Below are 25940 nucleotides of genomic sequence, written 5' to 3'. Positions count from 1 at the left end.
TTAAATGCTGGGGCAATAGAGCAATTTAAAGATAAATTTTTTGAAATTAACCCTTTTTATTTTATGGATAGTTTTTCTCTTAATGTGGACTCCTCACTGGTGGTGCCATATTCTGTTTGTTTATCCCTCTTGGACTCAGTAGCCCCACTTTATGTCAAAAAGTGCAAATTTAGATCCGAGCCTTGGCTGAATGATGCGACTCGTGCGCTGAGGATAACCTGTAGAAAATTTGAACGAAAATGGAAAAAGATAAGTTACAGGTATCTTTTCAAATGTTACGGGAGTCTCAAGATAACTATCAGAATACCGTTCAGATGGCTAAGAGAAATTACTTTGCTGAAGTAATTACAAAAAATAATAATAAGCCGCAAGTGATCAGATCATGTGTTACAAGATGGCGTAACTGTGCAGACGTGTTTTGTCTCTGTCCCTGTATTCATTTTTGTTTATGATTTTATAAGCTGCAAGCTAAGCAATTTGCTCGTAAACATTTCTTTTGCTATTATGTGATATTTATTTATTTATTTTTCCTATGTGCAACACATATTTTTGTTACTAATGCCGACCAGCATTAGCGAGCTAATAGTTAGCAAACCAGTTACAGCTAGCGGCCTCCACCTATTGTTTTGAACCAGCCGGAGAGCTCTCTCCCCAGGATCGTCTCCTCAGACCCCAGGTCCACCTGCTAATCCGTGCAGCACATTACCACCAGCCCTGGGGTCTTACGTCTTTCCACTGTTCCATCGGACTCTTCATAATACAATATTGGACATTGGCTGCCGTGCATCATCGGATCATCACAGCCAGCCAGTTACCTGGAATCGGATCCGACAAACGTTTAACGAACTACGGCTAGCGGCATTGTTCCAGACTTGGCTCATAGCGTTGGCTAACCATTCAACACATCGACTGTTTACTAGTCTATTCTACGTGTTCACCGAACTTTTACTGGACCTTTGTCTCATTACACAGCCGGAGCATTCACAGCTAGCTTATCCCGGCTGGTCGATTAAGCAGTGGTAGCATTTCATCGCCCGGAGGACAATAACAACATAATATCACGGTACTGTTTTTGTCTGTTGGGCCAGGTCCCAACACTGATTACTGTCCTTGCTCAGTCCTAGTTATTAACGATTATCTGTGATTTCCCAGTTTTTTGTTTATAGTAAATTATGTCGTGTTTTTTGCTGTTTTTGCTTTCCTTCACTACCCTACTCTCATGTAGAATATTCAACCCCCTCTGCTTCAATTATGCTAATTCTTTTATTTTGACGATAGAGCCAGGCACCTCTGGCATATTTGATCTGTTCAGAGATTCGATCTCTTTTTTTACCACTTTACACTTAGGTTTACCTCAACTGAACACTTATACTTGCCATATCTATAGCTTTTTACACTGCACTGCAGTTAGTGTATTATGATCTGATACCCAGTTCTTTGTATAATGCTACCCGCCAATCTAAACGCCCAGTCCTTAAAGCCATGTGCCACACTCTTATTTTTCTTCTCCTTTGTTCATCTGGAGACGTAGAGCTCAACCCTGGCCCGAAAACACCTAGTGCCTTCCCTGAGTCCCAGGCAATCTCTTTCACTGACTTTTGTGATCGTAAAAGCCTTGGGTTCATGCATATCAACATTAGAAGTCTACTCCCGAAACTAGACTTACTTACAGCTCTTGTACATTCAGCCAACCCTGATATATTAGCTGTATCCGAATCCTGGCTTAGGAAGTTTGTTAACAGTACTGAAATAACAATCCCCAACTATAATATTTTTCGGCAAGATCGAGTTGCAAAAGGTGGTGGAGTAGCAATCTACTGCAGAGATAAGCTACAGAGCTCAGTAATTTTGTCCAGATCAGATTGTACTTTTAAAAATCCAGTTATCTCGAAATAAGGCCATTACTGTTGCTGCCTGTTACAGACCCCCTTCAGCCCCGTGTAGGGCCCTTGACTCCATATGTGAACTCATTGCCCCACACCTATCCTCTGAGTTTTTATTGCTTGGTGACCTAAACTGGGATATGCTCAACCCCCCAGTTATTTTACTTTCTAAGCTTGATGCACTTAACCTCACACAGATTATAAACGAACCTACCAGGTTCAATCTCAAATTAGCGACGAAGGGAACGCTCATAGACGTTGCCCTGACTAACTTGCCTTGTAAACATTCCTCTGCTGTTTATAACCAGGATCTTAGCGATCATTGCCTTATTGGCTGCGTCCGTAATGGGACCGGGGTTAAACGACCACCCCTCATCTCCGTCAAACGCTGTCTAAAATATTTCAGTGAACAGGCTTTTTTAAATGACCTGAACGCTATTTCCTGGTTAAACATTAATCTTATACCGTCAGTGGAGGACGCTTGGCTGTACTTCAAAAGTGAATTTCTCTTTGTCCTAAATATGCATGCCCCTTTTAAAAAGTTCAGAACGAAAGATAGATATAGTTCGTGGTTCACCACAGAACTGACCTCCCTCAATCAACACAAAAACACTCTGTGGAGAACAAAGTTATCTCCTCCCAACTTCCTACGATCTAGTAGGTATATTGCCTTAGTCACCCCGAAAGTCTGCACAACATTCGGCCGCCAATCCTTCCAGTTTGCAGCCGCCAATGACTGGAATGGATTACAAAAAACCTTAAAACTTGAAACACTCATATCACCAGTTGCTTTTAAACTACCCCTTTCTGAACATCTGACCGATCTTTGTACTTGTTAATTGTCTTCAATTCTTCTCTCCTTTATGCTATGTCCGCATTGCACAGTGGACTTTTTTCACATGCAATATTGTCATACCTGCTGAGTTTCTTGTATTATTATTATTGCTCAGATATATATATATATATATATATATATATATATATATATATATATATATATTTTAATGCTCCTTTCCATAATTGCGGTCATACAATCCATGCACTTAAATGATATTTCGGTTAGATAGATTTTGAATAAGATACACCTTATATATTCAATAAAATTATTTATTTGTTTTTTAATCTAAAAATATTTTCGCTATGTCCTAATATGTCTTAATTATGTTGCTTAACAGACTCACATATATCTTATCCTGTTTTTTGATACCCGGTATTGCCTTCTTGTGTTTTACTGTAATTTTATAAATTTGCACTCCTGTGTTCTGTGTATTTATTGTGTAACACTATGTTGTTTTGCACGTTTCGCCTTATCTTGGCCAGGTCGCCGTTGTAAATGAGAATTTGTTCTCAATTGGCCTACCTGGTAAAATAAAGGTACAATAAAAAAAATAAATAAATAAAAGTTTTATTTAATGTAATAAATTCAGATTTTAATCCAAAATTAGATGTGCTATTCCATCTGCCACCCATTACTTGTGAGACTTTTTTGGATTATTTTGTCCAAAAAATCTCGGACATTAAAACTAAAATCAAACCTAGTTTGTTTGATCCTTCTGTTGTTCGGCCACCATTTGTTACTTTTGACCATTTTGAAATGATCTCTTTGCAGTCACTAGCTGAGGTAATCAAGCAGTCAAAACTGACTGTTCATTAGACATTATTCCAGCTAAATTGATAAAGGAAGCATTTGATGTTCTTGGCCACAGTATTTTAGTCATTATAAACAATAGTCTTTTAACAGGAGTTGTTCTTAAACATTTTAAATACGCTCTTGTCCAGCCCCTTTTAAAAAAAACTAATTTGGACCCTGCTGTTGTATCAAATTTCCGGCCAATCTCGAAGTTACCTTTTTTGTCCAAGGTTTTGGAGAAGGTCGTTTTGAATCAAATAAATAGCTTTTTGATTCAGAACGATATATTTGAAGTTTTTCAGCCAGGTTTTAGGGCTTTTCACAGTACTGAGTCTGCTTTGATCAGGGTTTTAAATTATTTGCTGACTGCAGTCGACTCAGGGTCTTCAGCAGTTCTTGTTTTACTGGACCTTAGCACTGCGTTTGATACTATTGACCTAGAAAATGTAGTAGGAATTCAGGGTACAGCGCTTGCTTGGTTCAAGTATTTTCTTTTAAAAAGAACCTTTTCGGTAAATATTGGTCTAGATCGTTCAAAACATGCTTCTCTGCTCAGTGGGGTTCCACAGGGGTCCATTCTTGGCCCAATCTTGTTTTCCTTGTATTTACTACCCCTTGGGTCAATTTTTAGCAAGCATGGAATCCCCTTTAACTTTTATGCAGATGATATGCAAATGTTTCTCCCTCTAAAAAAGAACAGCAAGAACCAAATAGAGTTGTTGCGGAATTGTATACATGACATTAAATCATGGTTATCTTTACATTTTTTAAAACTAAATGAAGAGAAAACTGAAGTCGTCTGGTTTGGAGTTCCAAATAATCTTAATGATCTGGGTGATTTAGCACCCTTTTGTAAGCCATTAGTCCGGAATTTAGGTGTTCTTTTCGACAGTGATCTCAGGTTTGAGAGACACGTTTATTCTGTTGTTAAGTCTTGTTTCTATCATTTGAGCTTAATAGCGAAAGTGAAACCATTTCTGTCCACTCGTGATCTCGAAAAACTCATTCATGCATTTATATTTACAAGACTAGATTACTGCAATGCGCTTTAGGTCGGCATAAATAAGTCACTGATTAAACGCTTACAACTTGTTCAAAACGCCGCTGCGAGACTTTTGACGGGTACTCGTAAGTGAGACCATATTACCCCAGTATTGGGTTCTTTAAATTGGCTACCGATTGACTACAGAATAAATTTTACAATTTTAATTTATGTTCATAAATCACTGCATGGTATGGCTCCATTGTACCTGGCAAATCTTATTGAGAAATATGCACCAAAACGGTCCTTGAGGTCAGCTGATCAGCTGGTTTTAACGACTCCAAGAACAAAGCAGAGAAGTGGAGATCAAGCCTTTGTAGCGATAGCTCCTAAACTCTGGAATGACCTTCCCCTTTCTATTAGATTGGAGTGTACATTTACGGTTTTTAAACATAAGCTTAAAGAATACCTTCTAGCTCTAGCATTAAAAGGGGTATAGTAGTTGCTTTGTAGGTTATCAAACTGAGGGGTTTAATTCATTATTTATATGTGGTGTAAATGATGTATGTTTTTATGATTGCTTATGTGTTTGTACAGCACTTTGTTCAATGACAAGTTGTGTAAAAGTGCTTAATAAATAAAGGAAAGGAAAGAAAGAGTTGCTATTTAATAAACTGCAAGTGTACACATATGCCGTCAAATAAATTGAGGGTGGACACCATATGTGGTGAAATTAACCAAAATCTACATTTTCTATGGAAATTCTACATTATTATGGGTTAAATCTTACATTAATGGACTCTGCAGAGATGACTGAGTCCACTGCAGAAGTTTTGATCAAGAATATTGCATATGTTTAATTAAATCAAATTTTATAGAATTGCTATTTATTTAACCTGAGGTGGACACTTGCCATTTATTCATATTGGATGGACACCAATTTTAGGGCACCGTATCTCCGCCCCCCCGGGGTTTAGGGACTTGGGGCCAGTGGCGTCGGATAGAGGTCCCCAAGGTCTAATTTTGCCCAGAGTTTGGTGTTTTTCCCCGGGTCAAATTTTGGGACTTTTCACATTTGCAGGTCCGTATCTCTGGCCCATGGGGGTCTATTGACTTGGGGGAGGTGGCTTCAGAGAGGGCCCTTCGAGGGCTATCAAGTCCCCGAGTTTCATGTCGCTAGGTCTCTTCCTTCCATTTGACTAGCAAAAATATGGGGGGCCATAACTCCACCCCCCGGGGTGTTATCGATGGGGGGCCATTGGTGTTCGGTAGGCCTTCTGGAGGTTTTACTCTGACCCGAGTTTGGTGAAGTTTGCCCCCATTTTGGGGGAGTTACAGCTTGGCAAATTTTGTGACATTGTGGTGAACATGCACCATATGTGAAAAATCCAACCTTTTTTCTATGCAAATTTTACAGTATTATGTGATAAAACTTTAATGAATGGGCTCTGCTGAGTGTGCTGAGTACAGTGGATGTGTTTCCTTTAACAATATTGCACACATAAAAAAAAAATCTAAATAGAATTGCTTTTTAATAAACTGCAAGTGGACACGTAAGCCGTCAAATAAATTGCAGGTAGACATGCACCACATGTGGGGAAATTAACCAAAATCCAACTTTTATTTCTATGCAAATTCGACAGTATTATGGCATAAAACTTACAAAGATTGATTTCTCGGATCTTGCAGAGTACAGCTGATGAGACTTCAACCATGATATTGCTAAAATGTATCTGTCCACGGAACCACTAGGAAGGGCGCGCTGAATAAATGGTAACTGGGAGTTTTTTTAAGAAAATGTCCATTTACAATTTTTTCAGCGGGACCTCCGCAGTGCTCCCGTGGACTTACATTTTTGTGCATATTCTACAGTATTATGTGATAAAACTTACATGAATGGACTCTGCTGAGTGTGCTGAGTACAGTACACTGAAAAAAATTATACTTTGGATTAACTGTAATTTGTTACATCTATTTTTTTAGATTTTCTCAAATTGTATTTATTTAAAAATTACTAAAAAATTATTTATTTAGTTAAAACTGTACATTTTGATTTAACACAAAACCTAAATGTAAATTTTTTTCCAACAGAATGTTTTACTGTAACCCAAAAAAATAATATTGTTTGAAAAAAGGAATGGTAAAGGAGCGCTTCCTGGACTCCAAAACTGGTTAAAATAGAGGTGCTCTTTGGATGGGAAACTAGATGCCAAAAATGAAAAAGAAACTCCAAGGCATTCTCAATTACAAAAGTAAAAAAGCCTTTATTATTATGGCTTGGTCACATTAACCTTCTAAAAAAACTCCAACGTGTTTCGGCTACATGCCTTCTTCTGGGAGTTAAACAGATCTCAAACAAACAAAGTTTCTTATGAACTAACAGTCCACCAATCAGAAGTCTCCATCTGTCAACTGTGGTGCTAAGGTTACAATTGTTAGTACACACAAGAGACAGTAGATGTCATCATTTCCACTTCTTAACAAATCAATTAAGTACATACAAAAACTAACTTCCTGAAAGGACCATACCTGTACCCAACACGGTGACCCATTAAAGTAAAATACAAGCATAGTATAAAAATGTCAAACCACCATAGGACAACAGATCATCAAAGATATACACTAAGGTCAAGTTCCTCATTCAAGACTGGATATTTAGTAGCCTGTGGGTGAAATATCCAGAAAGCTTCCCGTTGATTCAGCTGCCTTTGCCTATTGCCCTTTCTTGAGGACAAAGGAATGTGGTCAATCCCACAGACCTGTAAGGTGGATTGGTCACTATTGTGATGTTCCATATAGTGTCTTGCCATGGGATAGTTGGTGTTTCCTGTGCGAATTGCGTATTTGTTTTCAGCCAGTCTGTCCAATAAACGCTGCTTAGTTCTTCCTAAATAAAAGACTTCACACATAGGACATTCCAATCTATAAATGACAAAGGTAGTTTGGCAGTCTATAAAATGGTTAATAGTGAATTCCTTTTGAGAACCAACATCATGAAACATTTTGGTTTGTCTTACATTAACACAATGGTTGCAGTGATGGCATTTGTAAGAACCTCAGGGCCTAGGGCCTAACCATGTTTGTTTTACTTCTGGTTTAAGATAACTGTGAACCAGTCTATCTTGTAGGGTGGGACATCTTCTAAAACTAATGAGAGGTGGTTCAGGAAAGACCTGACATAGTACCTCATCACTTTCAATAATTCCCCAGTTTTTTTGTATGATTTGCTTTATCTGTTCAGCCTCTGTACTGTATGTAGTGACAAAAACAGACCTCTCTTTTGTTAGTTTCGGTATATTCCTTTGTAGTAATGATGCTCTATCTATATGTTTGGCTCTGGTGTAAGCTTTTTGGAGAGTGGAGCTTCTATATCCCCTTTCCTTAAATCATGCCATCATCTCTAGTGACTTACTCTCAAAAACATGATCTTGGTCACAGATCCTCTTCACTCTCTGAAACTGCCCATATGGGACATTCTCTTTAAGCCAATTTGGATGGAAACTCTTGGCATGTTAAATTGTGTTTCTGTCTGTCGGTTTTCTATACACTGATGTATGCAAGGTTTCTTGGTTATCTTTTGAAATTGTCAAATCGAGAAAATTAATACACACTTTGCTATGTTCTAAAGACAACTTGATGTTTGCATTAATGCTATTCAGATAACCATGAAATTCAATCAACTCTGTTTCCGAGCCAGACCAAAAAAGACTTATGTCATCAATATAGCGCCCCCACCAGACAATAAACTTGTGAAACGCATTATTTTCTTGGTTCAAAACAAAGTCCTCCTCGCATTAATAATATTGTTTGTTACAAAGAATATGTGTCATTTTTTTGCTTTGATACAACCTAGTGTTTTTATTTTAGAAAAACTTACAATTTACAATTACATCCAAGTTTAGTTTTTACTTTGAAATAAACTAATTAAATAGATGTAATTAGTTTCTCTCAAATAATTTGTTTGATTTTGTTGAAACTATAAATTTTTACTTGATGTAAATCTAAATTTTGCGTTGGTTCAAATTATTTTTTTCATTTTTGGAAAAACTAATATTTTTAGTTTCAATAAAATAAATTGAATTCTTAGTTTGGAAAATTAATAAAATGTATGTAATTTTGTTAAAAGTTAAGATTAAATTTTTACTCAGAACAAACTATCAATTTTAATTATAACAAAGTTAATAAATTTTGGTCAATATTATAACGCCTCAATAAAAAAGCCAAAGTTACTCTCATATTCAAGTTTTGTTGTACAAAATATCTTGTTTCGGTCTGTAGCTCATTTTCCTTAAATAAAGACACAAAAATTTACTTCAAAAGGACAGGAAATTTAATTCTGCAAGAATTACATCTCTTTTAAAACATGTTCACAGACCATGTAACATCCACAGCTGTGACAGTAAATATGGTTTGAGCTTTTTTGTATAAACAAATAACTTGCAAGCTCTGTTTCAGCTTCATCCCTCTGGACAACCTGAAAAAAGACGAGCTACAAGTTATTCTGATGAAACCAGTTTCAAATGTGACGACATAAAGGATACAGACAGTTCCCAAAATCAAATAAAAAAATGTTGATGATGAGATTAAGCTGGTTCATATTATATACATAAGACTCGGGATTCATAGTCGTCTGATTGCCAGTGACAAGCAAGTTCCCTATCTGTCGGTCACTACGAGTTATGTCGACCGACAAATGGGGTCTCACTTGGGAGGCCAATCATCTCTGATTTTAAGAGAAAACGCCAATGAAATTGGCAAGTGGATTAACACACCTGAGCCACTCCCCGTGCTAGCGGGTATAAATAGGGCGACAGGTGCATCCACTCATTAGATTTTTGCTTCGGAGCCGAGTAGTCGATGAAGAAAATCACTACAAAGCCATCATCTTTGTTTTTGCTTAAACTGTTCCTGGTCGGTGTGACGGCGCGTTACAGCGGTGTCCCTGCGAGACGGCGATTCCCCTGGGCGCTTCGGCTAAAAGAGACAGTTCTAAAAGAGCAAATCACGGACGATTCGCGTCTTTTTCAAGATGCCGTTTCGTCCGTGTCCTTCTGGATGCGGTCGTTTCCTGTCTTCGGTTGACGGTCACGAGCGTTGTCTGCAGTGTCTGGGCGTCCAACACGCTGAGGCTGCGCTCGTGGATGATTCATGCGTCTACTGTGGGCGTATGAACATGGCAGCGCTGCGATCGCGTCTCTCACTCCTCAAGGGGAGTGCAGCAGACCCCTCTGTCGCCACCCGTCCCGGTCTCTCTGGCTCGAGCAGAGGGCCGCCGGCTGGCGCTCTGGGAGATCTGAGGATCACAGTGAGAGCTTCTCCGCCGGGCCACGCCCCACGGACCTCTCACTCCTCACGCAGCGACTGTCCCGTGCAGCTGCCGATTGATTCTGCTGGGCCGTCTCACAGCGGTCCCAGCGTGTCTTTCGGTGCGCCGCCCGAAGACCAGATGTCGATTGCTGCATCGGGGGATGGGTTATCGACCTCTGAGGATGAAGGTTCGGCGGGGCTGCCCCCCTCGGGTGTTGTCGCTGCTGCCGAATCGGACTTGGAGTTGTCGGCCATGCTTGCCCGGGCAGCCGTGAGTATCGGACTGGAGGTGACTACACCGCCCAGTCCCGAGCCCTCACGGCTGGATGATTGGTTTCTCGGCGCGGGACGTGGCTCACAACCTCGTTCTGCTCCGGTGCCTTTCTTCCCGGAGGTGCATGAAGAGGTGACGAAGTCGTGGACGGCCCCTTTCACGGCCAGAAGCCGCTCTTCTCCCTCTTCCATCCTCACCACCCTCGATGGCGGGGCAGCCAGGGGGTACGTAGAGGTTCCCCAGGTGGAGAGGGCGGTTGCGGTGCACTTGTGCCCACAAAACACTGCCACTTGGAGGAATCGTCCGCGCCTCCCGTCCAAGGCCTGTAAGCTGACGGCCGCACTCGCTGCCAAGGCTTACAGTGCTGCGGGCCAAGTTGCCTCTGCCCTGCATGCCATGGCTATCCTGCAGGTACGCCAAGGCACTCAAAGCCATGCACGAGGGTGGTACCGACCCGGGGTTGATGCAGGAGCTGCGCACGGCGACTGACTTCGCCTTACGGGCAACGAAGGTCACGGCGCGGTCCCTCGGGAAGGCGATGTCCACGCTGGTGGTCCAGGAGCGGTATCTCTGGCTGAACCTGGCTGAGATGAGGGACATGGACAAAGCGCGCTTTCTCGACGCCCCCATCTCCCAGGCAGGCCTGTTCGGCGACACTGTCGAGGACTTTGCCCAGCAGTTCTCGGCGGTACAGAAGCAGACTGAGGCCATTCAGCACATCCTGCCCCGACGTGTCTCTCCGGCTGCCACCGTTCCGTCGCGGGTAGCGCCTCAGCCTGCTCGTCGCCGTGGGCGCCCCCCTGCGTCCTCTACGCCAGCTCCGCCCCGTGCTGAGAGTTCTTCGAGGCCGGCGCGTCGAGCCCCGCGCAGGAGAGCGGCGCCCCCCGTGTCACTCCCGGCTGCGAAGTCCTCGAAGAAGTCGACCAAGCGGCCCTGACACGGGCAACTCGGAGATGCGGAGAACTGCTCTTCAGGAGATGGCGAAGACAGCGCCACTCCTTCCCCCGGAGGAGGGCCGGGTGGAGAATCTTCAGTTTCTCCTTCCTCCGAGTTGCAAGGCTCGTGGGTTGACAATGAGCGACGCACAGCTTCCTCACTCTCACCCACGACGCCCCCTTTCGCCAGCGGCCAAGAGGTCGCGGTTCGGAGACGCAACGCCTCTCCACGCGTCTCTGGCCAGTTCCTCCGGGAACACGGGGAGTGTGGTTGCGATGACCCAGGACGCAGTGCCTTCTGGGCCTTCCGGCACGACTCCCCATCGCTGCACCACTGCGGGTATGTCGACTGTCCCTTTGGTGCCACTTGTACGGTATCTGGGAGCGTGGCTTGCGCTGCCCAACCCGTCACGCTGGCTCATCCGGACGGTTCGACTCGGCTATGCGATTCAGTTCGCCCGGCGACCCCCCAAGTTCAATGGCGTGCTCGAGACTTCGGTGGCAGTCCTGGACGCCCTTGTCTTGCGCGAGGAGATTGCTGTCCTCCTGGCGAAGGATGCAATCGAGCCGGTCCCTCCAGCCGAGATGAGGACGGGGTTTTACAGCCCTTACTTCATCGTGCCCAAGAAAAGCGGTGGCCTTCGACCTATCCTGGATCTGCGAGTCTTGAATCGGGCCCTACACAAGCTCCCGTTCAGGATGTTGACGCAGAAACGCATTATCAAATGCGTCCAGCCCCAGGACTGGTTTGCAGCGATCGACCTGAAAGACGCGTACTTTCATGTCTCTATCCTCCCTCGTCACAGACCGTTCCTGCGCTTTGCTTTCGAGGGTCAGGCATGGCAGTACAAGGTCCTCCCTTTCGGGCTCTCCCTGTCCCCCCGTGTCTTCACGAAGGTCGCGGAGGGCGCCCTTGCCCCACTCTGGGAAGTGGGCATCAGGATCCTCAACTATCTCGTCGACTGGCTCATTATGGCCCGGTCCCGAGAAGAGTTGTGCGATCACAGGGACTTCGTGCTTCGGCACCTCAGTCAGTTGGGGCTTCAGGTCAACCGGGAAAAGAGCAAGCTCTCCCCTGTGCAGAGAATCTCTTATCTCGGTATGGAGTTAGACTCGGTGAGTATGACGGCACGTCTCACCAGCGAGCGTGCCCACTCAGTGCTGAACTGCCTGAGTTCCTTCAGAGGCAGGACAGTGGTACCGCTGAAACACTTTCAGAGGCTCCTGGGGCATATGGCATCCGCAGCCGCAGTCACGCCGCTCGGGTTGCTTCATATGAGACCACTTCAGCACTGGTTACACTCCCAAGTCCCGAGATGGGCATGGCGCCACGGTACACATCGTGTCACCATCACACTGATGTGTCGCCGCCTATTCAGTCCTTGGTCGGACCTTGCTTTTCTACGGGCCGGCGTGCCCTTAGAACAAGTGTCCCGGCACGTTGTTGTCACAACAGATGCCTCCAACTCGGGCTGGGGCGCGACATGCAACGGGCAGGCAGCTTCAGGGTCCTGGACAGGACCTCGACTGCTTTGGCACATCAACTGCCTGGAGTTGCTGGCAGTGCATCTAGCTTTGCGACGGTTTCGTCCGCTAGTGCTGGACAAGCACGTGTTGGTCCGCACGGACAACACTGCGGCTGTTTTGTACATCAACCGACAAGGCGGTTTACGATCACGTCGCATGTCTCAACTCGCCCGTCATCTCTTCCTCTGGAGTCAGACGTGGCTCAAGTCGCTGCGCGCTGTCCACATCCCGGGGGAGCTCAATCGTGCAGCCGACGCGCTCTCACGACAGCTCACTTTCCCCGGGGAATGGCGACTCCATCCCCAGACGGTCCAGCTGATCTGGAGTCGATTCGGGGAAGCCCAGGTAGACCTGCTTGCTTCCCACGAGTCCTCCCACTGCCAGCTGTACTATTCCCTGTCCCAGGCCCCCCTGGGCACAGATGCACTGGCACACAGCTGGCCTCGGGCTTTACGCAAGTATGCGTTTCCCCCAGTGAGCCTGCTCGCACAGACACTGTGCAAGGTCAGGGAGGACGAGGAACAGGTCCTGTTGGTTGCGCCTTACTGGCCCACCCGGACCTGGTTTTCGGAACTCATGCTCCTCGTGACAGCCCCTCCCTGGCGCATCCCCCTGAGGAGAGACCTTCTCTCTCAGGGGCTTGGCACCATTTGGCACCCGCGTCCAGATCTCTGGAACCTCCACGTGTGGCTTCTAGACGGGACGCGGCAGACCTAAGTGATCTGCCCCCAGCGGTGGTAGACACTATCACTCAGGCTAGAGCCCCTTCTACGAGGCAGGCCTATGCTCTGAAGTGGAGTCTGTTCACGAATTGGTGTTCTTCTCACCGAGAAGACCCCCAGAGATGCCAGGTCAGAGTCGTGCTTTCTTTCCTGCAAGGTAGGCTGGAGCGTGGGCTGTCACCCTCCACCCTGAAGGTGTATGTAGCTGCCATTGCAGCACATCACGATGCAGTGGACGGCCGGTCCCTGGGGAGGCATGACCTGATCGTTAGGTTCCTGAGGGGTGCCAGAAGGTTACATCCTCCTAGGACACCCCTGATTCCCTCCTGGGACCTCTCTATTGTCCTGGCGGGACTTCAGAGGGGTCCCTTCGAGCCGCTGGATTCGGTTGAGCTGAAGTTCCTGTCTCTCAAGACAGCGCTCCTGATCGCGCTCACTTCCATCAAGAGGGTCGGGGACCTCCAAGCATTTTCGGTAAGTGAAGAGTGCCTTGTGTTCGGGCCGGCCTACTCTCACGTTGTCCTGAGACCCCGGCCTGGATACATGCCCAAGGTTCCCACCACTCCCTTCCGAGACCAGGTGGTGAACCTGCAAGCGCTGCCCCTGGAGGAGGCAGATCCAGCCTTGTCGTTGCTGTGTCCCGTAAGAGCGCTTCGCATATACGTGGACCAAACCCAGAGCTTCAGAAGCTCTGAGCAGCTCCTGGTCTGCTTTGGAGGTCAGCAGAAGGGGAAGGCTGTCTCTAAGCAGAGGTTGGCCCACTGGATAGTGGACGCCATCGCCTTGGCTTACCATTCCCAAGGCGAGCCGTGCCCCCTGGGGGTGAGGGCCCACTCCACACGGAGTGTGGCCTCCCCCTATGCGTTGGCGCACGGCGCCTCTCTGGCAGATATTTGTCGAGCTGCGGGCTGGGCGACACCTAACATCTTTGCGAGGTTTTACAACCTCCGTGTAGAGCCAGTTTCCTCCCGTGTGTTGGGTAACAGGTAATTGGCGGGAAGGGCTGGCTGGCTGGGTGTCTCGCTTGCTGCGCCATTCCCCCTAACACGGGGATGTGAGCGCTTTCTTCTCCCAGTAGGGTCCCCCGGTTGGCGTACCCTGGTCGAGCATCCTCCAGCACCCTCGGCGTCAGACTTGGCGGAGCAGTCTGTCGCCAGGCCCAGTACTGGCGTTAGCATGCCCGGAGCCGGTCAGCCCCTGTACTGGGCTAGGTGTCCATATGGCTGGGTTCCCTACGGGTAATCCCATATGTGTATTCTTCTACGGTAAGGTTTCCCTCTTGGCAAACCCGTGTCTTCCCTTGACAGATCGCTCTGTCAGTCTCTTCTGGCAGCCGTTCCATCCCTACTCCAAGGTAGGACCTGCCTCAGAGACCCTTTCCATATGTAGTACTGCCCCCTGGGTCAGTCCATACCGGTATATCCACATGTCACCTCCCTACGGGTAGGATGTGGTCTCCGTAGCGGCCTTTCCTAAAGGCTTTCTTCCCCATTGTCTTGCCAGCTGAAAGAACAAATAGGGAAGATTTGAAGCAATCTTTCTCCGAAGGTTGAAATCCCTTCCATTTACTTATGTGGGCGGAACAGCAGCATGGCCTTCTCCAGCAGCGATGTACTCACCCTTTGGCCCCTTCGGTACCAAGGTCAGTGAATTTGCGCTGGGGCTTTGGGAAGGTTACGACCTTAAGCGTAGCTTTTGTGGCACGCCAAGGCTTGTCAACAATTGCAGCGCCTCAGGGTTGTGACGAGGTTCAGGTTATGGCGTTTTCCATAGGACCCCATTTGTCGGTCGACATAACTCGTAGTGACCGACAGATAGGGAACGTCTCGGTTACGTACGTAACCCTCGTTCCCTGATGGAGGGAACGGAGACGTTATGTCCCCATGCCACAACCTTGAACCATTCGCTGTTGCCGGGACACGTTCTCGGCTCCTCAGCGTAAAACCTAATGAGTGGATGCACCTGTCGCCCTATTTATACCCGCTAGCATGGGGAGTGGCTCAGGTGTGTTAATCCACTTGCCAATTTCATTGGCGTTTTCTCTTAAAATCAGAGATGATTGGCCTCCCAAGTGAGACCCCATTTGTCGGTCGACATAACATCTCCATTCCATCCATCAGGGAACGAGGGTTACGTACGTAACCGAGACGTTTTGGATTATTATAAATTGTAAGTAAAACGCCCTGCTGACGACTTGGTTTTGGTTTCTAGCAAATTCAAAATGTAATGAAATTATGCAAAAAATTTGCATTTTCTCATCAAAATATGACAAAATTAGCACTTTCCCAGCAACACTTTCTTTTGTTTCCACATGGGCAAGGGTGGCAATGTGTCAGATGCATCAGATGGAACAGGAGCGAGGCCGGTGGAGTGGACCCCTTCGGTCTCGAGTCCCACGGAGGAGACGGAGGGATATAAATCCGGAGCGACGAAAGTGACGCACGAGAGAGGACCAGGCCTGAACTTCATTTTGGATTTGTTTTTTATTTGTTCGCGTCAGTCATCCTTGAGGGGCTGACACGCGGTTTTGTCTTTATTTTGTAATTAAAGTTTGATTTGTATTATCTTCCACTTCTTCCCGATGATTATGAAGGTTTTATCGTTACAGTGGTGCCGAAACCCGGCAGAAGGAGGGATGCGCTGCTGAAGATCCTTCGCCTGAATCCGCGGTGCCATCGAGTAGGCGAGGAAGTGTGCCGCCATCGACACTCGAGGCGGTGGGCTGGAGTGAGTTTCCGGGGATGGGTGAGTTTGCTGCCGGCCGCCTGTGATGTGGAGGGGCAGCTGCCGTCTGTGAGGGACCGGAGGAGACGACGCCATTCGCCAGGGGCCGGAGTCTGCTGCCTCTGTGAAGGAATCCAGAGGAGCAGGGAATGGGGGACTCCTGCTGGCTGCCCAAAACCGGAGGAGTCGTCACCGTCCACCGGGTGGCGGAGGAGTATCGTGCCGTCCGCCGAGGGCTGTCCAGTGCCACCGCCAGGCACCGCAGCGTGTCTGGGAACTGGAGTATTTTTTTTTCCTCTCTCATCTCTGTTGCTCCTCCTTCCATCTCCTTTTCTCTCACCTCGTCTGTCCTACCCCCAGGTTCCCGCAGGTCCCTGTGAGCGGTCCCCCCCAGAGGGTAAAGCACAGTCTGAGTGACACCTGCTCAACCCACAGGTCTCGAGTCCCACGGAGGAGAAGGAGGGATATAAAACCGGAGCGACGACAGTGACGGACCAGGACTGGGTTTTAGTTGTGTTTGCTTTTTATTTTATGTGCCTCAATCATCCGTGAGGGGCTGACGCGCTGTTTTGTTTTTATTTTTGTCATTAAAGTCTTGATTTGATTGTCTGCCGGTTCCCGCCTCCGTCTTCCCGATGATTATGAAGTTTGTACATTGTTACAAAAAGCTTATGGATTCATGCAAAACTACTTACTACTTAATATATATATATATATATATAATATAAATGTCGTTATTATTATTATTATTATTATATAAATCCTTAAAAATAACTTAACAATTCACTTAACTTATTGTTTTAATTATTTTCTTGATGATTTTGGGGCAATGGTTGTTCTCAATTTTTTTAAGTGAAGTCAACTTATCATTTTTCACAGTGTACATGCATACATACATGCGTTTATTTGCAAAAACCAATAACTTTGCTTTTAACAATTGACAAAAAAAAAAGGTTTTTCCCAATTAATTGAGCACTCCAGTTAATCTCAATTAACATGCAATTGCATTATTTTGATTAGGTAAAAAATACATTACAAATACTAGATTACTAACTAAATAAAACACAATAATTTAACCATTAATTAATAATTAACCATTATAAAAAAATATATATATATATATATATATATATATATATATATATATATATATATATATATATAAATGTGTGTGTGTGTGTGTGTGTGTGTGTTAAAAATCATCAGTCTCCGATAATATACAAAGTCTGTACCTGAAATTGTCAGCTGCTGTTATTTAAACTCTTCTGGATTACGTTTTTGATATTTCACTACAACAGGTTCTGGTAATCTGCAAATGGTGTGGTATTAGATCCATCACTTTTTGTCTCACTGAAGACAAGCCTCACTTGTTTCAATCCTATTTTAGTTATTTTATCCCATCTCAGAGGGAAAAATAATATCAGGTCCGATAACTCCAAGGGCTAGTAATAATTATCTTTTTATGAATATCATAAAATTGAATCCATTCATTCATGTGTTGTTTTTAAATATAAAATTTAATAAGCTATACACTGGGGAAGTCGTGGCCTAATGGTTAGAGGGTTGGACTCTCAATCGAAGGGTTGTGGGTTCTAGTCTCGGGCCGGACTGAATTGTGGGTGGGGGTAGTGCATGAACAGCTCTCTCTCCACCTTCAATACCACGACTTAGGTGCCCTTGAGCAAGGCATCGAACCCCCAACTGCTCCCCGGGCGCCGCAGCATAAATGGCTGCCCACTGCTCCGGGTGTGTGCTCACAGTGTGTGTGTGTGTGTGTTCACTGCTCTGTGTGTGTGCATTTCGGATGGGTTAAATGCAGAGCACAAATTCTGAGTATGGGTCACCATACTTGCCTGAATGGTATTTTCACTTCACTTTAACTTATTTTTATATCAACGTTCTGTCCTTTTTTACTTGGAAAAAAATCTAATTAAATCTGACTTTGAGCAGAAATTCCATTTATTTTGTGAGAGCAAATATGCTAAAGTGAGACTAAAATGCTGTAATTGTGGAGCTAATCACAGAGTTGCATGCTGGGGATGTGAGGTGTAACCTTAAACATAAAGTCTCATATGATGATGCAGCTAGAATGGTAGAGCGAGGAAAAAAGAGTAAGGAAGGAACAACTAAAGAGATGGTGGTGGCATAACAAAAAGTCAAGACAAGAGGAAGGCATGGATAGAGGAAAATGGTGACATTCATAGCAGGGGTAATAAATGCGACATTTGACATCAAACCAAAAACAGAAAGGATTCAGATTATTGTTAAAGCAGCCGAACATCATCTAAACATGATTGGATTGAAATGGGAAGAGATGGTGGAAGCTAATATACTAATGGTGTTAATACTACAATGGAATATGAGAAGATTGATAGCTAATGGACAGGATTTTAAACAATATGTATTAGAAAAAGAGGAAAGGCCAGACGTGGTATGTATTCAGGAAACCTGGTTATAGCCAAGATTAGATTGTATACTACTATATGGATACGTTGCAGTTATGAAAGATAGAAGGGAAGGTGGGGGAGGAGGATTTTCTACGTTTATAAAACAGGGACTACCATATAGAATAATAGATGATAGGAATAAACAGGAATGTATAACAGTGAAGGCATGGGCAAGAAATAAAGAAATTATAATAATTATTATAATCCATGCCAGAGATTAGAACTAGAGGAATTAGGAAATCAAAATAACGTTAATATTGTATGCTGTGGTGATTTTAATGGACAAAATACATTATGGGGTAGTGAAAGATCAGATAGAAATGTACAGATTATTGAAGAGCTAGCAAATTAGATTAATTGAGTATGCTTAAATGATGGTGGAAATTTGATAAGGCAAAATGGGAGGAATTTCAGGAAATAAGTAATATGTATTTTAATCAGATTAGTAATGGAGAGGATGTAAAAGATTAGATAATCAAATTATATGAATTACATTACAAAAGACCTCGGGTGTGCATTATTTTTCTAATAATTCAATGGTCTGGAGTCAATTATTCTGCTTATACTACAGTTACCATACCACAAGACATTGATCAGGTTGTATATTTAAAGAGATTCGTCCGGTTTTGGTACTTAAATAGCTATTGTGAGTCGGGTTATTTCTTCTGCATCTCATCCAACGCCTCTTTTGCCATTACCAAAACATTGTTTTAAAGCTGGTAACGGAGGATTGAGCCATTGATATAATTTTAATTAAGTTATTAATGAAGTTATTAGAGAGAGAGAGAGAGAGAGAGAGAGAGAGAACTTGTGTGAATTAGGCTAACTTACCTCTGTGCGTCTCTAAACAGCGATGTCTCCTCGCTGGTGAGAAATGACATGTGAAGCCTTTAAGATGCTACACTATAAAGGCTAAATTATAAATCCTCAGGGCAGCGCAGACAAAACCTTTTTGTGCAAACTTGTGCAACTGTAATGTGGTAACTGTAACTACGTTCGCTGTGCGTTTCCCAGAAAATAATTGCACACCTCGTTCAATTCAATTCAAGTTTCAATTCAAGTTTATTAGTATAGCGCTTTTTACAAAACAAATCGTTACAAAGCAACTTTACAGAAAATTATGTTTCTACAATATTTAGTAGTAGCTAGTAGTTTGTGCACATTTGACAGGATTTTCGAAAAATTCAAAATAATAATAATAATACAAGACGTAGTCAGCTAGACGATGAACTATCAATATTCTTAATTAAGTTATTATATGATGCAGTCACACATTTAGCAATAATTGTGAGATCTGTTTGTTGATTCAAGGTGAGCATCATCTGGGGTCCTCTGAGGGTCAGCATCATCTCTTCTCAGGTGTTCTGGATCCAGACTGGAGCTTGTGTAAATCCTAGTTACCACGGGATGAAGATCCCAGCAGAAACAGAGAAACAAAATACAGACATCATTAGCATAGCTGCTGATCCAACAAAGTAAAATTAGTTTAACCCAAGCTAATGAATAAAAAAGCACCTTTGATCAGATGCAACAACACTCACAATTAAAAAGATACATTATTCGAATGCTTGGAGAAAGAGATGTGTTTTTAACCTAGATTTAAACAGAGAGAGTGTGTCTGAACCCCGAACATTATCAGGAAGGCTATTCCAGAGTTTGGGAGCCAAATGTGAAAAGCTCTACCTCCTTTAGTGGACTTTGCTATCCTAGGAACGACCAAAAGTCCAGCGTTTTGTGACCTTAGGGTGCGTGATGGGTAGTAACGTGGTAGAAGGCTAGTTAGGTACGCAGGAGCTAAACCATTTAGGGCCTTATAGGAAAGTAATGATAATTTGTAACTGATACGGAACTTAATAGGTAGCCAGTGCAGAGACTGCAAAATTGGGGTAATATGATCATATTTTCTTGACCTGGTAAGGACTGTAGCTGCTGCATTTTGGACGACCTGTAGCTTGTTTATTGAAGAAGCAGGACAACCACCTAGAAGTGCATTACAATAGTGCAGTCTAGAGGTCATGAATGCATGAACTAGCTTTTCTGCATCAGAAACAGATAACATGTTTCGTAGCTTGGCAATGTTTCTAAGATGGAAGAATGCAGTTTTTGTAACATTGGAAATATGATTTTCAAAAGACAAATTGCTGTCTAATATAACACCCAGATTTCTGACTGTAGAGGAAGTAACAGTACATCCGTCTAGTTGCAGATTGTAATCTACAAGATTCTGTGTAGTGTTTTTTGGTCCAATAATTAGTATCTCTGTCTTATCCGAATTTAATTGGAGAAAATTATTTGTCATCCAATCTTTTACATGTTATGAATGATAAAAAAGTGCATTTGAATGGCAAGGACTTGGAGGAACCACACAACAAAGAGTAAGCTGTTTTTCAGTGTCTTATGAAATAGGTTACACGGTCCATTTTTCTGTGAAAGTTCAGTCAAAATCAAGTAATTTCAACAGGAATCTGCACAAAAAAACATTTTGATGACAACAGAGTTCCCTTGATTTTCATGTGGAGGTGAAAATTGGAGAAGTTTGACATGACCATATAGAAAGTGTGTATTTTTCTGTGATCTGTATTGATGGAGCTTTTTTACAGAAGCATGCAGTTACAAAATGGACAAAGTGTTCATTTTAGTGGTTTCTTCTTGGACCATTCTGTCCAATACAACATGGTATTTTTACAGCTTAATATTCACAGACACTAGTCCATATCGTATTTAGATTTAATCAGAATCAAAAAGAGCTTTATTGCCAAGTATGCTTGCACATACAAGCAATTTGTTTTAGTGATGACGGCCAGATGGCAAAAGTTCAAAGATGGGGTGACTTGGATGTGAGGGATCCAGAGTGATTTTCTGAGCCCTTTTCCTCACTCTGGATGTATACAGTTCTTGAAGGGTGGGCAGGGGAGCACCAATAATCCTTTCAGCAGTCCGAACAGTTCCTGTAGTCTTCTGATGTCTGATTTTTGGGCTGAACCAAACCACAGTTATTGAAGTGCACAGTACAGACTCAATGATGGCTGAGTAGAAGGTTTTCTAAACACAAAACCCACCTAATTTCTATTCAGAAGTATAGCCCAGTTGTGTTTTGAAGGGGGTCCCCAGTTAAAAATCTCATTCTAGTTTCAGGGTTTTTTGGCAGGGTTTCTATGGTACAATTCCAGAGGTTAAATATCAGGTTATTGGAGATGCTTCAACCCGTGGACATGAAAAACAAGTAGCCCAATTCTGCGGGAAAAAAAAGATCTTAGCAATGCTCCTCCACACGTGCTTCCTCCTGAGAATAATAGCATGTCATTAAACCACAAAGAACCAAACTGTTGCAGTTTTAATGACGAACCAATCTAGAAATATCAGAATGCATGTGTTTTTTCCTGTTTAGACAGTCATAGAACACATCAGATCTGTGTCCCTGCAGCACAGACGCAATCATCAGTAGCATTTGTATGTATAGCATATTTGTATAAATAGACAACAATACATTGTATGGGTCAGAATTATATAAAAGAAATGTATGCCAAATAATCAAGACTGAAAGTCACAACGAATCCTCGTCAGACAACATGTCCTCAAGGTAAATGTCCTCAAAACAATGGTTATTCATGATAAAGATATATTAATTATATAATAACTTATATAAAAACAGTTTTATCTTGAAGTAATCTTTCATGGTTTTGTTTCTGATGAGGATAATGAATTTAATGTACAAAAATTGCCTGCCGTTGACTTAGTTAGCCCTGTGCATTGCAGTTAAGACAGGATTGTAGCTTACAATATCAAGGCATGCCGTCATGTTCAACACATTAAGCAAGCTAGCTTGCTTCTTGCCTCGTTATCATTTGTAAAAATGCTTTATAATTTAGGGAAACGATCATTTGAACTTTATTCATTTTATTTTTTGCAGCAACCATGTCTGTGTCTTTAGAGGAACTCTGTCAGATGCAGCCTTTATTCAGACCACCTGAAGATCAAAGAGCTGAAATTCAAACTCCTCCAAGACCTGAAGGAAGGCATCCCAAAGGACTTAAACTGATTTTATGACAATTTGCTTCACTAGGTTAATATAGGATGCAGTATTAACACAGTCAATATGATGGCAGCAATCGGTAATGCTTCTGTGCAGAAGGAAGCCAGAATCAGAATTAGCCAGAAGTGCAGAATAAGCCAGAACAAGATTAGACATCTTAATCAGATCATCGTTTTTTTTTTGTACTGCATCACTTACAGCTCTCAAACCTTAAAAATAGATTTTAGGAAGATGTTTGTAACCACAGTCGTTAGCTTTGGTTAACTATTGAAGCCTTTTTTTCCTTTCAAAAGGTTCAATGCAATCGCCAATTTTGCCTGCGGATTAATTTCCACCTATTGGCCTAGTCAGTTTATCTTTTGATTTAGTATTGTATCACTCATAGCTCTAACGTTTAAAATAGAGTTTAGGAAGATGATTTGATTAGCTCGTAAAGCCTCGTCTCTTGACAAAAGACTCAACGTGACACAGTCTTTGATGAACACTGCTGGCAGCAGCGATGTCTGTGTCCGTATATACATTGACTGCACTTCTAAAGACCCCTCTGTCAAGCTCCTGAAGTTTGCAGATGACACCACACTCATCGACCTCATTCAGGACGGTGATGAGCCTGCTTACAGACAAGAAGTTAAAGAGCTGGCTGTCTGGTGCAGTCTCAACAACTCTCTCTCAGGAGCTGAAGTGGAACATTCACATTGACTCCATTGTGAAAAAGGCCCAACAAAGGTTGTACTTCCTTTGTACAGGTTTCAAGACTAATTCATTTTACACAATGTATTTCTTGGTTTCTTGTTCTTATTTCATCACTGTTTATGTATATCCAGTGAGCTTGAGTTTTTTTTATTATTATTTTATTATTATTTTCTTGTATTGGTTTGATACTGAAATTGATGACAAGGAATATGAAAATTCTGTGTTATCAAATCTTAATATCATAAAAAAACGTTATTAAAAGAAAAAAAAGAACTATATCAAGATATATATTGTTATCAAGATATAAAATGTATCATGTAGTGATATAATATTATGGTCATACCAATCATTACACTATAAAGAATCTTGTATTTGTATGGGCTAGTTGCATATCTCCGCCATCTTGGATTTCCGGTCTTGCGAGTGTGTGCGTAGATATTTCCGGTTGTGCTAAACGTCAGTGCAGAGAACCAGAGAAATCCAAATATTACCTTCTATATGTTTACAGGATTTATAATATCACTTCAAATGCAAATAAGATATACAATCCTATAATCACTATACTATAAATGTTAACTGAGCCAGTGGATTTGGGTCTGGTGAATGTATTTAATACACTTGTTACCTACTGTTCACGAAATGAAAATTGAACTCATGGTGTGTACACACAGCTACATAATGTATTTTTATCTTACCAATTATGTAAATGTAAAAATTACTTATTTCTCGAAAATGTTTTTATTACATTGATTTTTTTTAAATTAAATATTTACCTCGTGAGACTTGGGCTGCGATTTATCTTCAGAAGTATCTATTTCTCAATTGTTCACATTCATCAGTTTGTTTCATCATTATTTTCACAACATATTATTATTTTACACTGTTTTACTATCTGTTTTATCTGATAGGTACGGTGGCCGAGAAGGGTCACAACATGTACAAACGCCACAACAACTACATTTTCAGAAAACACCTCCAAATTCAGAAAACACATGCAAACGCCGCCACAACAACTATATATTCAGAAAACACCTCCAAATTCAGAAAACACATACAAATGCCACAACAACTACATATTCAGAAAACACATACAAACGCCACAACAACTACATATCAGAAAACAACTTCGTCGATTTCACATCACGTACGCTGCAAATATTCACAGCACGAGCAAATAGGGAAACGAACTGCAAACTGCGAAGACACAACGGAAATGTTTCCAGGGGGGGGCATAATCAGTGACGGACCCGCATCCATCCGGTTGTCTTCGCGTTTCTGAATGTGCGCTTTTGTTGCTTATGGCTACAAGACGTAAGTGTTTCTCTTTTATTATGACAGACTTGTCGATGTGATCTGATACCGTGTTTTCAACATATTATCCCCATAACGTATTAGTCCACTGCCAACGCTGTTAGCTGGAAACTAGCTCGCTTCTGGTCACTAAATAGATGCATAACTGGCGTTTGTACATTGTTGTCCTGATATCGGAACTATTTATTTTTCAGATTGAAATGTTCTGTCCGTTTTGTGCTGTGCAACTAGGGGACGCTCCCAAGTTTTGCCCTTCGTGTGGTATGAACGTGGGGTTCCTTACGGAGCGTCCATCCACGTCATCAAGCGTAGGCCATGGGCCTACAGGTAACATCCCCTTGTTGTGCTCCTATTCCACTGTGCTGCATTGAATTGTCGTCCCGTGGTTTTAGCTGTCAGAAAGGCGACAATTTATCAACCAATCTCAAATCATAGCTATAATGAATCTGTGTGTGTTAGTGAATGAGACAAGTATCCAAGGAAGAGCAGCTCAATTCATGAGGTTCAGGGAAGTTAAAGAGGCTGAGAGGAGGACCTTTTCAAAGGCTAAAAAGAAACCAAACATTACGGTCAAGGTAAGCAAATATGGAGGTTTAAGGTCACAATGTGAATATTACACACAGTCTTAAACATGTTTTTTTTCCTCCTTCTTTTTTCTTATTTATGTAGATATTGATTGGCATAATGACCAGAACAAAATATGGGTTAAAACCTATAAGGGGGAAAACCTTGCCATTAAATGTTGAACCCCTGTGGTCATCAAAACAAATTTTGCCAGCTGCTATAAAAAAACAGCGAGATTTTAATCAAGACACAATGTACGATGGAGAATATGTCCTGGTCTATCCTGATGGCTCTCAGGTACAAAATATACCAGGCACAGACAGACCCTTTGTCCTTGAACATTATAAAGAGGCCATTGGAAAGGCTTACCAGAGGATCGTACTGTTCATCTGCCCCCTTCAGGATTTGAGTAAGTATCGAAGTACATGTATGTAAAATAATAATAATAATAATTGCTAATGGTTGGTTATTGAGTGAGTTCTTAATTTAATTTGAGCTGGTTGAAAAATTGCTATATATTTTGCGTATACCTAGCCTTATAACGATGCATCATTTTCTCTTTTCCAAGGTCATGGAGATGACTCATCTTCAGAATCTGATGATGAAGCATTTGCTAGGCTTCCACTGAAAATGTAAGTTTCTCGCGCCATTTTGAGACCTGTGCTAGCGATTTTTTAATATCCAGATATTTCACAGCATTCTTTTTTTTATTATTATTGCTAAAAGGAATAGATCGAGCATGTTGTGCTCTTTAAATCATATTAACAATTACTTATGTTATGATTTAAATAAAATGATTCAAATTATTTGTTTTTTTAGTTTACCAAAACAATGTCCACCAACAATGTCCAGGCCATCTGATGGGCAAGTATGTATTATTCTGTAATGTTATTAAGTTTATGTTAATG

At 42.7% G+C, this 25940-nt stretch overlaps 1 protein-coding gene across 1 annotated transcript; it reads left to right on the top strand.

Moving 5' to 3' along the window:
* The first annotated feature begins 16133 nt into the window (after positions 1–16133).
* Positions 16134–25939, top strand: LOC113070354 (uncharacterized). The gene is made up of 6 exons (XM_026243635.1): positions 16134–16266; positions 24700–24795; positions 24928–25043; positions 25138–25441; positions 25601–25664; positions 25852–25939. Exons 1-6 carry the CDS (start codon positions 16134–16136, stop codon positions 25916–25918), a joined length of 780 nt encoding a protein of 259 aa, XP_026099420.1. The 3' UTR covers positions 25919–25939.
* The last annotated feature ends 1 nt before the right edge of the window (position 25940 follows it).

This window comes from Carassius auratus, unplaced genomic scaffold (assembly GCF_003368295.1).
Source record: "Carassius auratus strain Wakin unplaced genomic scaffold, ASM336829v1 scaf_tig00003761, whole genome shotgun sequence".
Lineage (NCBI taxonomy): Eukaryota > Metazoa > Chordata > Actinopteri > Cypriniformes > Cyprinidae > Carassius > Carassius auratus.
This window is presented reverse-complemented; position numbering and strand designations above follow the sequence as displayed.

Bases quoted from the DNA above. Each gene is read 5' to 3' on its own strand.
- LOC113070354 (XM_026243635.1), top strand. From the start codon at position 16,134: ATGGGGGACTCCTGCTGGCTGCCCAAAACCGGAGGAGTCGTCACCGTC. The intron at 16,267-24,699 runs GTATTTTTTTTT...CTGTGCAACTAG, and splicing joins CAGCGTGTCTGGGAACTGGA to GGGACGCTCCCAAGTTTTGC. The intron at 25,442-25,600 runs GTAAGTATCGAA...CTCTTTTCCAAG, and splicing joins CTGCCCCCTTCAGGATTTGA to GTCATGGAGATGACTCATCT.